At 30.7% G+C, this 14730-nt stretch overlaps 1 protein-coding gene across 2 annotated transcripts in view; it reads right to left on the reverse strand.

The window, feature by feature from the left end:
- LOC139496181 (voltage-gated inwardly rectifying potassium channel KCNH7-like) overlaps positions 1-14730 on the reverse strand; it is a 151936-nt gene that overhangs the window by 56605 nt on the left and 80601 nt on the right. The window contains exon 1 of one of the 2 annotated variants that reach the window (XM_071284650.1): positions 8665-8815. The exons of the other annotated variant lie outside the window; for it this stretch is intronic. Coding sequence (XP_071140751.1) covers positions 8665-8718 — 54 coding nt within the window. The 5' untranslated portion in view covers positions 8719-8815. Of the gene's footprint in view, positions 1-8664; positions 8816-14730 lie in introns of those variants that run through there. 2 annotated transcript variants of the gene reach the window in all.

Consider the following 14730-nt stretch of genomic DNA (forward strand, 5'->3'; position numbering starts at 1 on the left):
GAACCTTTTCAGTTTCATCAGGTTCACAATGCATAAAATGTGATATGATTGGTCTTCAGAACAAGTTTGGATTAGACTGGTTTCCGGTTTATTCAGGGTTAGGTTTAGCAAGGTTCCACTGTATAATTTCCAAATGATAATACAAATAAAGTGCACCTCAATGATTTGAATCAGATGTTTCACTCTGCTCCATTACATTTGTTTGTTGCATGTGTAAGCTTCAACGAGCGACAAGCATATTTAACGAAGCAAAGTCAAAGATCGGATTTTAATCAGATTGCAAATATAGGTTTTTAATAGAAAATGGAAAAACAAGCTTGTTTGAAGGACAGACATTATAAATAGTTCAACATTGAGTGCACCACTAGACATAAAAACATATTGCGAACAGTTTCTATATTTAGTGTAATATTAGATACAAAAGCAAGAACCGTACACAGTACAATCAGCCGTTTTCGGAAACTCATCTTTTGATCATCTGTTTACTCATCTTCGACTTTAGAGACCAGCTGAATCACGCCTTCGGGAACAGGATTTTCTCGCTGCGTTTAATTGATGGCCTTGGGATGTTTTCTGTTCTTTGGTCGGGTTGTTTCTCTTTGACACATCCCGTTTCCCTTCTTTATTCTATAAACAGTGGCAGATATGTAAAGCTTCCACGTAAAATATGTTCGAGCAAATACGAGCTTTGTAAATTTAATTTTAGCATTGCAAGTAGGATGTGAGTCATTCAAGCATATTTTTTCTAACTAATATATCATTCTAATAAGCTATGACCATATACAACTTGATATTGCAACACCAGATAATATTGTTGTATCACAGATTTTAATCGCTATAACACTGGAAACTGATGCTCCAACGTGTTGCTCGGGAATTACATCTGACTTAGAAAGTGTGATGCTGTGATGGTTGATCAATAGAAATTTGATAATGTTTTCATTTTGTCGTCTAGATTTATTTAGTTTAAAAATCATCGTAGATTAACTTGAAATTGATTTTTCTAGTTCAATAGATAGATATGTTGAATTATGAAGAACACATTTTGTTTTGTTTTACTTTATAATGTACAACCTCAAGAAACAAATATGTGATTCCGGAGCTAAACTGGTTTTTATATTGATTTTTTTTTCATATCGGTTAAGAATAAGCTTATCTTATTGGATAAAAAGAGGCCACATGACATTCTGTATTCTTCAGTAATAAGTTCCATCGGTTATTAACAGAACAAAACGGACCTGAAAACCGGTCGTTAACAGACTTATACATAATAATGACCGTTGGGGCGTGGTTTGTCTGTTTGAAAAAACAATCATGCTAGAACCACTTCCGGGTGCGGGATTTTCTCGCTGCGTTGAAGACTCATTGGTGGTTCGGCTGATGTCTGCTCTTTGGTTGGGTTGTTATCTCTTAGAAATATTCCCAATTTCCATTTCAATTTTATTACAACAAATTGTCCTCTGTACCAGAAAAAATCTGGGCTCTTTGGTATGAAACTAAGTACAACATGTGTGCTCAAAACACAAAATCAAGTATTTTAATTGGTTGATCTCTTAGTCTGATAGTGACAAAGTTTTATGACCGCAAGGCCTAATACCATTGTCAATTAAAGCTTTGGAATGTAGGATACATTTAAATGTTCCAGAATGCTATTTGCGCTATTGTATATAATCCATTACAAAGCCAGCATGCTCCAGAAACTTTTACATGTAAACTGTTCATAGTATTTTTATTACTCAGCAGGATGTACTTAATTTGAATAAAGTTATTCTTTTTTTTTTAAATCGAAATAAAAAAAAAAAACAATTCTCAGTGAGAACCAAGAAACCATGACATCAAACGGAATACATGAAAATGTACTTAACAAAACTTATTGAATTAAACCAGTATATATTATGAATTAAAATATGCATGCCATTCTTATGAAGAGAAAAAAAAACAACACCGCCACATTCTGTTAGTACATGAACCTGTCCGAAGTATGGCGTATGTAATTCAGTGATTATCGTTAGTTTGCTGTATATAAGCTTTTTTTTCGTTTAGTTGTCGCAGGCAACTGCAAAAGGTATATATATATATATATATATATACATTTTTTTGTATGTACGATTGCGTATGTGCTCAATAGACACATTATAGAAACTTACAAAGCTAATCAAATCTTTGTTGTTCCAATGCTATTGTATTACAGTATGTAAAGTGAACTAGGTCCCAGAGGTAAGCATTAAAGTGATAAGCCTTAATTGAATATATATATATATATATATATTTAATGAAATTATTCTTTATTTTCATTGGATGAGAAATATGACGTGTGTTTGAATAACGTGGTCAATATACTACTCCGTTCTTAAAAAAAATGCATATGAAGCTATAAAAACTCATTATTGCTTTGTTTTTATTCAACGATATTATCAAGAGGAAAACACATTTTGAACCCAAAGTGTTTCTTTGGTTCTTATAACTTGACTCTGTACTTTAAAAGATCCTGTCTGTATGATATTGTTCTATTATATTCACTATGATATATTTCTATTATGAATTAGAAAATACGTTGAACCACAAACGTCAAATTATTCAATCGCGTAGTGGAATGAACTATTTGTGGATTCTTATAAATTCTATATAACTTTTGGACTATTTTAAATAACGGTCTATTTCTGAAACCAGGTTTAATCCACCATTTTCTACATTTGAAAATGCCTGTACCAAGTCAAGAATATGACAGTTCTTGTCCATTCGTTTTTGATGTGTTTTGTCATTTGATTTTGCCATGTAATTATGGACTTTTCGATTGGATTTTCCTGTGAGTTCAGTATTTTTGTGATTTTACTTTTTACTACGGAAGATATTTTAATTCATGCTATAATCTACATATGGGAAAAATAAGAAATCTCAGATTGGCCATAATTGTATTCAATGTTTTGGAAGTAAACACTACTGTAGGTTTAACAGAAAAAAACCCAGATGTAACCCAGATACCCACACAGCTAAGATAACATATTGCTAATCTGCTAAAACATGTTATATGAAATGTTAAACCATACAAGTCACTGTGAAACAAACATTTTTTCCAGACAAAATGCACGAAATTCTGTATTATTATCTTTTAGTACGAACAATAAACCAACTTTCTTGTAAAAACAGACGAAAAAAGTTAATACTCATCAATTTGAAACCGAAAAATAAAAGCAATATAAGTCATACAACCAGAAAAAATTGAACAAAAACAAAATTTGTTCAGTTAAAAATCACTTTAAATTGAAGAATGTATCTATGTCGTGCAAACCTCTGATGCCTTTTTATGGTAAAAACCATCTCAACCAATCAGCATTGAGAACATAAACTGTGTATGAAAGCACAGCCGTACATATACAAAACATAGTGCTTTGGGTAAACTAGAACACAATTTCAAAGGCATTAATCTTTCGCAGAAGACAAATATATTTGGACGATTTTGAGCTTAAATTATCTCGTCCATAAATTTGTATCAAAACTTTAGAGTAGATTTGTTGTAGAGGGTGTTTAATATCAAGAACACTAGACTTTGCCAGGAATGTCTTGTTTCACTAAAAGATTTTAATCGTAGTTTGAAAATTGACATACAAAAGGTTGATACTTGTACAAATTAGAACATACATAGTTCTCATGAGGATAAAATTATGGTAAAAAAATTAGAGAGCAGTTTATGAATAAAAATTTAAATTTATTTTTTTAATTTTTTTATAAAGGAAGAAGGAAAACGACACCATATTATGTAAACACCTGTAAAAAGTCAGGTGCCTGTAATTTAAAAGGTGACTTTGGTCAGGTGGTTGTAATTCAGTAGCTCTCTTTTGTTGGTGTATATCATAACTGTTTTACGTTTATTGGTAGTGCGCAGCTGCAAGAGGTATACATGATTGATCATAGCACACTCGAAAAATTATCGCCAATTACAAAGCTAATAAAGTCTTTGTTTTTCCAATGCTATTGTATTACAGTACGTAGAGTGAAATAGATCCCAGGAGAAAGCATCAAAGCGATTAGCCTTAATTGAATATATATATTTAATGATATTATTCTTTATTTTCATTGGATGAAAGATATAACATATGTTTCAATAATGTGGTCAATATAATACTCCGTTCATAAACACTGAAAATTCATCTTAAAATATAAAAACTCATTATGGCTTTCTTTTTATTCGACGATATAATCAAGAGGAAAATACATTTTTACTACGGAAGACCTTTTAATTCATGTCGAATTTACATATGGGAAAATAAAAAATCTCAAATTGGCCATAATTGTATACAATGTTTTGGAAGTAAACACTACTTTAGGTTAAACAGAAAACCAGATGTAAACCAGATACCCATGCAGCTAAGATAATAGATTGTTGTTAAACTATAACATGTAATATGCAATGTAAAGTCAAGAAAGTCACTATGAGCCAAACATTTGTTCCAGACAAAATGTATGAAATACTGTATTTAAGAAGTTTAGTAGGAACAATAAACGAACTGACTGTAAAAAACAGTCCAATAAACTTCAGAACTCCGACGTTTGTAACAGACAAAGTCATAATGAGTTATACAGCCAGAAAAAATAAAACAAAAACAAAATTTGATCAGTTAAAAATTACTTTAAGTTAAAGAATGTATCTTCGTCGTGCAAAGCTCTGATCCCTTTTTATGGTAAAACACACCACCATCTCAACCAATCAGCATTGATAACGTATTCTGGGTACAAAAGCACAGCCGTACATATACAAAACATAGTGTTTTGGGTAAACTAGAACATAATTTCAAACGCATTAATCTTTCGCAGAATACAAAATATATTTGGACATTTTGAACTGAAATTATTTCGTCCGTGAATTTGTATCAAAACTTCAGGGTATATTTGTTATAGAGTGTGTTTACTATCAAGAACACTAGAATTTGACAGTAATGTCTTGTTTCACTTTAAGACTTTACTCGTAGGTTGAAAATTGACACTTGCCCAAATTAGAACATACATAGTTTTCATGAAGATACAATTATGGTAAAAAATTTGAAAGCAGTTCGTGATTAAAAATAAGAATATGCGTGCCTTTCTTATAAAGGAAGAAGGAAAACGCCGCCATATTATGCCAAAGCCTGCCCAAAGGCAGGTTCCTGTAATTCAAAAGGTGACTTTGGTCAGGTGCCTGTAATTCAGTAGCTGTCTTTTGTTAGTGTATTTCTCGTGTGCAATTGCAAGAGGTATACAATGATTGAGCATGCGCACAATAGAAACATTATGGTCAATTACAAGCTAATCAAATCTTTGATTTTTCAATGCTATTGTAAACAGTATGTTGAGTGAAAAGGGTCCCAGGAGAAAGCACAAAAGCAATAAGGCTTAATTGAATATATATATTTAATGATATTATTCTTTATTTCCATTGGATGAAAGATATAACGTGTGTTTCAATAACGTGGTCAATATAATACTCCGTTCATAAAAAAAATAAAATACATATGAAGCTATAAAAATTCTTTATTGCCTTGTTTTTATTCAACGATAGTATAAAGAGGAAAACACATCTTTAATACAAAAGGACCTTTCATATACGCTGCATTTTACATATGGGAAAATAAGATACTTTTGGAAATCTCAGATTAGCCATAATTGAATACAATGTTTTGGGATAAACACTACTTTAGGTTAAACAGAAAACCAGATGTAAACCAGATACCCACACAGCTTAGATAATAGAGTGTTATCATGCTATAAATATAGATTCCACCACTGCATCGAGTGTAATACGATATTTATCAACTCAAAACACTTAAATGTACAAATTTAAAACGCGAGGCTCGCCGAGCGTTTCAAATATTTAAAATTTAACTGTCGAGAGTGGATAAATATCGTATTGCACGAGATTTGGTGATGGAATCTGTTTCTCTAATGATTTTTAGACGATATGCAAACACTCTTATTCCTTCTTTTCGAACGACCTGCAAACAAATGTGTTCTTTCTATGCGACGTCAATAGGCATGGTCGCAGTAGGCATTTCAGAGGAAAGCAAGAAAATTTGACGTCATAATCAAATTTTGACCAATGAACAACTGAGGTCAAATGAACCACACGTTGATTGAATAAAAAAAAATAACGGGTCAGGAAAAGTATAAATCGAGTAATAATTAGAGAACATGTTCTATCTAATGTAAAACCATAGAAGTCACTGTGAGACAAAACAATTGTTCTAGACAAAATGCACGAAATGCTATATTTAAGAGGTTTAGAACGAACAATAATCCAATCTTATAAAAACCAAAACAAAAATGCAAGAAATGCTATATTTAAGAGGTTTAGAACGAACAATAATCCAATCTTATAAAAACCAAAACAAAACAAAAATTTTTAGGTTAAGAAATCACTTTTTGTGATGAATGTATCTTTATCGTGTATAGCTCTGATCCTTTTTTTTTTTTTTTTTATGGTAAACACATAACCAATTCAACGAATTAGCATTAGGAACATAAACTGTGTAATAATAGGTAAACAAAGCCGTGCACGGACAACACATAGTGCTGCTTTTGATTTAACTAGAAAATAATTTGATTAACACATGAATCTTTTGCTAAATAAGAAAATATATTTGGTCCGTTTTGAGTACAAATTATCGCGTCCTCGAATTTGTATAATTAAAATTGCATGGTAGATTTGTTAAAGAGAATGATTATTGCATACTTTCAAAAAACTAAACTATGTTATTAAGGTGACTTTAGAAATTTCTTGTTCCACCAAAAGAATTTAGATGACATATAGAAAGTTGATGCTTGTTCAATTTATACTTTACTTAGTTCTCATGAAGATATACCAATAAGTTGAAACATTTAGAGACCTGTGTTATTGAAAAAAAAGCTGATTATCTGAATATCTTGAATTCGTCAAAGTATGATACCGTTAGTCCTTTTGGGTTTGTTCTGAATTTACAAAACTGTTGGTACGATTATTAGAAAACAAAATGCAAATCAGCAGATGTGGTACTGTTTAATGCTATAAGGAATAAATAACTTTATTCAAATACACTGAACATAAAAAATGATGAAAATGTATGATTGATTTACTTGTCTTTGATCAGTTAACAACCCCTTTCGTTTATCATAAAATTGGTATTTTAGCCTTTAGAAATATCTATTTGACATCCTATTCCAATAGCAAAGCAGAAAAAAAGGAAAGGAAAATATGCTATGAACTCGAATATTTAGTTTTTGAACATTGTAAAGAAATAAAAAAAAGAATAACCAGTTAAAGTGAGCTTGTTCAAATGCTAACATTAGTAAATATTATAGAAAAAGTCCCTGCATCCCCCAAAAAGTGATAAAAATTGAAAAAAAAGTATGATTTCTTGAATTTATAACGTATTTCAACATTCATGTTGTACACTCATAAGCAAAAGAAAAGACAAGCCTACTCTCCCGTCCAAAAACTAAGGAAAATGACATTACAATGCAAATACTAAGTGAGATATGGCCTCGATTCCTGAAACTCTATATAGAAAAGACAAAAAGTCTTGTTTCCTAATGTAATTAGACACCAAATTCATCAATAATACAGACACATAACAATAATGGTACTCACACCAAATTTGTATTGACGAAATAAACAATAGCATATATTGATGATTTTAATTAATATGTTCATTGTCGGTTTACTGGGTAAATATGAATTCATTTACTTGTAATTAATTTTGGCTTTGAAAAGATATATATCAATAATTTTTATTAAGTTTGATCAGATCAACAAATAGAGTTATATGTATTGAGGTTTTCAATAATAACGACGAGTACTTTCTAATTCCTGGAAGTACCATAAATTCTCAAAGAAGAAGTTTCAAAATTTCGTTTATTTACCAGATACAGTCGAGATATGTCTGGTAAACGGGGACTATACAGCGATAGCGGTATCGGACTGAATCCATATCAGAATATCTTTTCGCATTTCCAAAACCGTTATCGTTTTTATGCCGGAATCATTCGACACCCATGCATGTAGTAAACGAAAAGAAAGCACTGTTTCTATTTTAAATCGGAAGGGTAAAATACGTTGAACATTTATATTTCATATTGAAAATATTAGGTTTTGAGAATAATATCAATGAGAGGTATTTAAAAATGTAAATATATGTATCTGATCAAGATGAACACAATGTTCGTTTTGCTGTGTGTCTCCAAGTTAAAATGAAGGGCCCTTCTTTAAGTGTGTCTTGAAATAGTTCCTAGCCGAATTATAGAACATATCATATAGGAGAAGGTATCATGATCATACACAAAAACCATTATTTTAAGGGGTAATGCATCTGTTTGGTTGTTCTCTGTATTAATGAGAGGAAATATGCCTGAATACATAATCTAAAAATGTATAAAACAAAGAAGAAAGAACCTTTCGTTTTACTTTACGAAATTAACTAAAAATGAATCTTTGGAAACAGGCGTTTTGGTTTCATGGGTCGTCCTTCGGTTATGTCATTATATATACCTATCGATCTATCTATCTTCTTTTGATTCCAGACTATATATATTCAGGTTTTGTACCTATGTTTTCTACATCTTATTTGTATTTTTATATATCAGTTTTACCCGAATAAACCTTTTTATCATTAATTACATGTATTTATTAAAATAAATATTAACTACAGATCCACATACCTGAGGAGGCAATGAGTTTATTGCTGTTTTCCTTAATACTTCCCACTTACTCATTGTCTCAACTGTTAATAAACTCTCATAAGAAATATATATCCATTTTAATTAATAATAAATCTCCATGCACAACCTCCTTTTTGTTATTTTTATAGTGACCTCAAAATACAAAAAAAAATCTTCTTTTACGATCACTTTTTCTAATTTTTATAGTGACCTCACAATACGAAAATAATCTTCTTTCACAATCACTTTTTTGTTATATTTATATTGACCTCACAATACAGAAACTCTTCTTTGACGATCACTTTTATGTTTTATTTATAGCGACCTCACAATAAAAAAAATGTCCGTGCACGATCCCTTTTATGTTATTTTCATAAAGTCCTCCATCAACACTTTCGACTAACTATTTCGTAGTACCATTTACAGCGAGCAACCATATAATTACATTGACAAACTCGTGTTATCAATTGTATAGTGTCAGCCATCAATCGTCAGGAATGGTTCTCAGATATTGAACATTGTTGATGAATAGCCACTGTGAGAGAAATCTAGATATGCAGTCATTAGTCTTTGATTTGAAGGTTTTACGTCACTCAAATATGTATATATACATTCAGATTTAAATAAAGCATGTGCTATTTACACGTCAACACGTTAAAGAGTTAGGCTAGGTATATATACGTTCAGATTTAAATTAAATGTGTGCGATTTACACGTCAACACGTTAAAGAGTTAGGCTAGGTATATATACATTCACATTAAAATAAAGCATATAATTATGCAGAAAGTAAAATCACAATAATACTAGAATCCGAGGAAAATTCAAAACGAAAGTCTTTAATATAATGGTAAAATCAAAAGCTCAAACACATTTACACGTCAACACGTTATCGAGTTAAGCTATGTGTATATTCAGATCTAAATAAAGCATTTGTAATTTACACATCAACACGTTAAAGAGTTATACTAGGTATAAATACATTTAGGTTTGAATAAAGTATATGCAATTTATACTTCAACACATTAAAGAACTAATCTATGTCAACAAGTTAAAAAGTTGGGCGGAGTGCATTGATTTAACAAGAGTTAAAATTGTAGTTTATTGTTCGTGTTTTAAAAAATCACTTAAAAAGAGTAATCGACAAAAAGTTACGTTTTTCATTTCCGGTGAAAACACATCTGAAAGCCAAATCAAACACTACAACGTAAGAAAAATATCGTTATATTATTTTAGATAGTTTTTAAACATTGGCTATTTTCCTTTGTAAACTATTTGAAACAAATAAAATCGCTCCCTGTTTATTGCTTTTTATAAGCAGTAAAACAGTTGTATGTGGCTTTCCCAAACCAAGAGCCTGCAGTCTATTGGTTCTCTTTGGTTCATGCGTGTCATATTTGTGTTTCACAACATGTTTTTTTTTATCAATTGGACTATACAGTATGATGTTTTCTCATTGTTGAAGGCCGTACGGTTGCTTATAATTGCTTACATTATTCTTCACTTGAACTTTGCTAGAAAGTTGTCGCATTGACAATCATATCACATCTCCTAATATTTATAACCCATATCCAATTCCTATTGCTTGTATGTCTTTTATTTATACGAAATTCATAGGGGTATGACAGTTAACATTTGAATTATGACCTTGACATTTATAACTTGTTATATGCCTTATCTCTTACTATGACAATTTGAGAATATTTTCAAAGCAAACACCCAACTCTAGGTGACTTAGTGGTCAAGTGTGCTGAATAGTAGAACTACTGTGTTACTAGCCAGTCAATCCTGCATGGTGCAGGTGCAGTCGATAAAGTTTGAAAATTGTTAGATCGAAAAAGAAGAAGAAGAAGAATTCTTGGTTTGGATGCTTCTATATGTAATTGATAGTATCTTGAAGTAAACAGAAATCTTTAAATACTGTGTAATATCATTAGTTTATAGTTGTTTTATTACTGTCCAAATGGAACGTCGATAATCTGACAGAAAATTCTTTTCATAAAATTAATTCAAAATTGTTGACTTCTCAATATTGCGGAAATACATAACCATATATTCGTAGTTTTCTCCGACTTTGTGTGGCATGTTATTATCAGCGTCACGAGACCTGACGGAAGTGCATTAAGATGAATCACAATAGGAGTACAATTAATAACTCTGTCAAGTGAACGTGTTAAAATTTTCATTAAATTTCGTTGTTAACAAGATTTTATGAATTTCAACATTCATTTAATTTCGGTTAATGGGACTTTCTAAAATTTAAACTGGTAATTAAATGATTACGGGCATTCGATTAATGTCTTTTGGTACATAAAATGAAATTTTGTAACGATTATAACCACTGCCAGGAATAACCGGAGTGTTTCAAATCCCTATTAAATAATTAACGCAGAATTTAATCAATTATTCACAGTAGCATCCAAGTTTATTAACGTATTTTATTAATACAAATAAAACAACATTATTCTATTAACATTTAAATTGACAACGTTCATAAAAAATAGCGATTTTGTTATAAACCCCCCGATAGAACCATTGATTATTGTTCAAGCAATGCAAATTCAGAAGTGGCGTGTATACACATGCAGCTTTAAGATTTTGGTAAATTCGTTTTTTGTTTTTTTTTGTCTCACTGTATTGCAAAGAACAATTTATAGAATAATAAAATAAATCGAAAACTAGATTCCTGCTCCAAACATTTTGCGAAATAACATTTCCGAAGTTTTCCAAATCATTAAGTCGCTTTTGACTTACGGCATTTCTATATTTACAAGCGCAAAGAAACAAAGGTGAATGATGGAAGGACAAGACCAAAGTCGGAGAAGACGAAAGATAACAAATGTGCAATATTTAAGTGTGTAAATAAACGTTTATCAAGAGACTTCTTGATGCGACTGTCATACAAGTGAGAGGTTTAGCTAGCTTTTAAACCAAGTTTGATCAACTATTGTCTACATAAATTAATGCCTGCACCAAATCAGGAATATGACAGTGTTATCCATTCGTTTGATGTATTAGAGCTTTTGATTTTGCCATTTGATTAGGGACTTTCTTTACAAATTTTCCTCAGAGTTCAGTATTTTTGTGAGTTCACATTTTTCTCCGGAAATAATTCAATTTCGTTTATTAAGGAATATCAAATTATTACAAGTAAATACGATGTTATTTTTTTTATTGACACTCAATCAAATCAAATCAATGAATGTTGTTGGTCAAACAATGATTCCTCAAATTATTTAATTTTTCATCTATGTTTTTGTAAAATAAGTTGCAACTAGAAGGAAATACATACTGTTGTGTGGATCCATTTTTCTTTTGTTTTTTTTCACAGTATACTTCAATTTAACAATAAATATATAAAAAATAGTAAAACTTCTTTCGACCAGTTTGATTGATTTCATTTTGTTTGTCAGGTGTCAATTATGTAAGACTTAAACCATTTCAGAACATTATTGTACGTTGTTGTTAGATATTCTGCTGGCTTTGGGTAACCCTTTTTCATTTAGGTACTTTGTAGTGCACAGTTTTTGAATTTTTGTTTGTAATATCATTATAGAACATGACATACCAGATGGTCCGTTTCTTTGTATATTGGCGTTTTCTTGTGTTGCACGTCAGTGTTATCTGTTGTTCTGTTGTGTTTTGATCTTATAGATGATTAATGTCCCTCGGTTTTAGTCTGTAATCCGAATTTGTTTTCTCTCAATCGAATCATGACATTCGAACAGCGGTATACTACTGTTGCCTTTATTTTTCATGTGGGAATCTGAAGTCAATCCGACTTAAATTATCAAAAGGATTTTCACAAATTACAATCTTTTCCTAACTTTCTCCACGATTATTATGTCAGTCAAACTTAAAAAAAAAAATTAGATATCAAAATACAATGTTATTGCTACCTTGAGGACACATAGTATTACTGGTTGATTTGATCTGGGATATAAAAAAAACTCACCACAATTTTTGTCATTGGTTCTCGGAAGACATGGTTTTATTGAGTATAAAACAAATTAAAGTAGCAATATTTTTCTATAGAATAATACATCATTGGAATTCAATTTTACTTTTACCAATTAACTTAGATGCAATTCCTTATTGAAATGCAAGTACTAATTAATTTGTTTTATTACATTGATGTATCGTAAAGTGTACTTGTTTATTGTAATGTCATTGCCCCATTCTTGTGATATCTGTATTTTATTAATACACACAATAGACTACAATCGAAGGTCAACATATGATTAATCTCACGATAATTGTATAATTAATTGTCAATAAACGGTTAATGGCTTCCCTAGTGGTTTAATAATGAAAAGCTATTGATCTTTTCACAATATTTAAAAGATAAACACCTGCGAGGTTGAGTAATATTCTCTGAACATATCACTTCATTGGAAGAGAACAACTTGTTGAAATGCAAATGTCTTTTTCATTGATGATAGTATTAGAAGATAAAAAAAATGGGGTGTTTTGTTCATAATGATGAGGTATATCTGCATAGTTCAGGCAGGAAAAGTTAAAAGATATACCAAATTGGCAATCAAAATCAATAACTTGAAAAATAGCCAACGTCTAGGCTGGTTATCTCTTTTCCAACATACGGGTTCCTTAAAAAAATATACAGATAAATAACAGGGAACGTGTCCAAACCACCGTCAAGACGTGTCAAAACGTGTTGTCGCAAACTGTAGGAACCTAACAGACACAGAACTGGCTACTAGTCTAATCCAACTCCATGACAAGTCACCATTTTTGTCGACTACTATCGTAACCTATCGGATAAAGCACAGGGAACTCGTCTTTCCCAACGTCTTGACGAGTCAAACCTGTTTGTCGCATAATGTCGGAACAAAACAGATAAAAACCTGGGTACAGTATAAACCAACACCAAGGCAAATAGACCAACAATGCAAAATAATACCACTATCAATCCAAATACACATAGAAACAAGGTCCCCTGAAAAATCCAAGGTTAATATTTTAAAAATATCAGTAATGCTTGCTCCACAAAAGCTACCTTAGAATGTTCTGAGATACTGATATAAATTACGCATAAAAATGATATAAAAAGTATAACAAATCTTATTAATAAAGAAACAAGATATGATTAAGAAAAAAATAAAAAGACATTTATTTTCAATAATAGCATAATTTTGAGTTTAAACATTCGTTATACTTACATCAAATAGTGTGTTGAATTTTTGGAATTTGATATTGTTGACATGTCCTTAATATTTTCTGTTTAAATTATTCAAAATGGGTTTATCTCGCCTCGACACAGCTGCGAAAGCGAAATTTGTGTTGCCGTCTCAATCGATGTTTGGCGTCATGCAGTTGTTAACGTTTGTTAATACATGTAATAGGTCAGTCAAATCAATGGTAAGTCTATAATATGTTGTATACCGTTGATAGTAGCTTAAGCAGAACGACCCGTTTTTTCCATTTTTTTGTAAAGTTTGCAATTGAAAGTTCGTCGGTAGGTAGGAACTTCATATGATAAGCCAATGATATATGGTATCTGTTATATAAGCATTAGTTTATCTCATTTCCATGGAGATTATTTTTTCCTTAAACTTTAATTAGTGATATTGATTTAATGTGTATTTCATAATTAAGATATTAAAGTTTTGCTATTTTAATATCGGGAATTGCGCATAGCTATCAAAACTACCCAAAGGCGAAACATATCTCTTTGTCAAAAGTTTATTATACCTCGAGCGATTTATAGATAGAAGTATTCTATTCTTTAACATTTGCAAGATATTCCTCCTTAAAGTGTAATGGTAAAGCCAACTGACAAACAATGTCATATATTTATTCTATTTTAAACATTTTGACATCAATAATTTAAAAACAAAAGCCAACTGCCAAACAATGTCATATATTTATTCCGTTTTAAACATTTTGACATCAATAATTTAAAAACAAAAGCCAACTGACAAACAATGTCATATATTTATTCTGTTTTAAACATTTTGACATCAATGATTTAAAAACAAAAGCCAACTGCCAAACAATGTCATATATTTATTCTATTTTAAACATTTTGACATCAATAATTTAAAAAC

The sequence above is a fragment of the Mytilus edulis genome, chromosome 11 (assembly GCF_963676685.1).
Source record: "Mytilus edulis chromosome 11, xbMytEdul2.2, whole genome shotgun sequence".
NCBI classification, from domain to species: domain Eukaryota; kingdom Metazoa; phylum Mollusca; class Bivalvia; order Mytilida; family Mytilidae; genus Mytilus; species Mytilus edulis.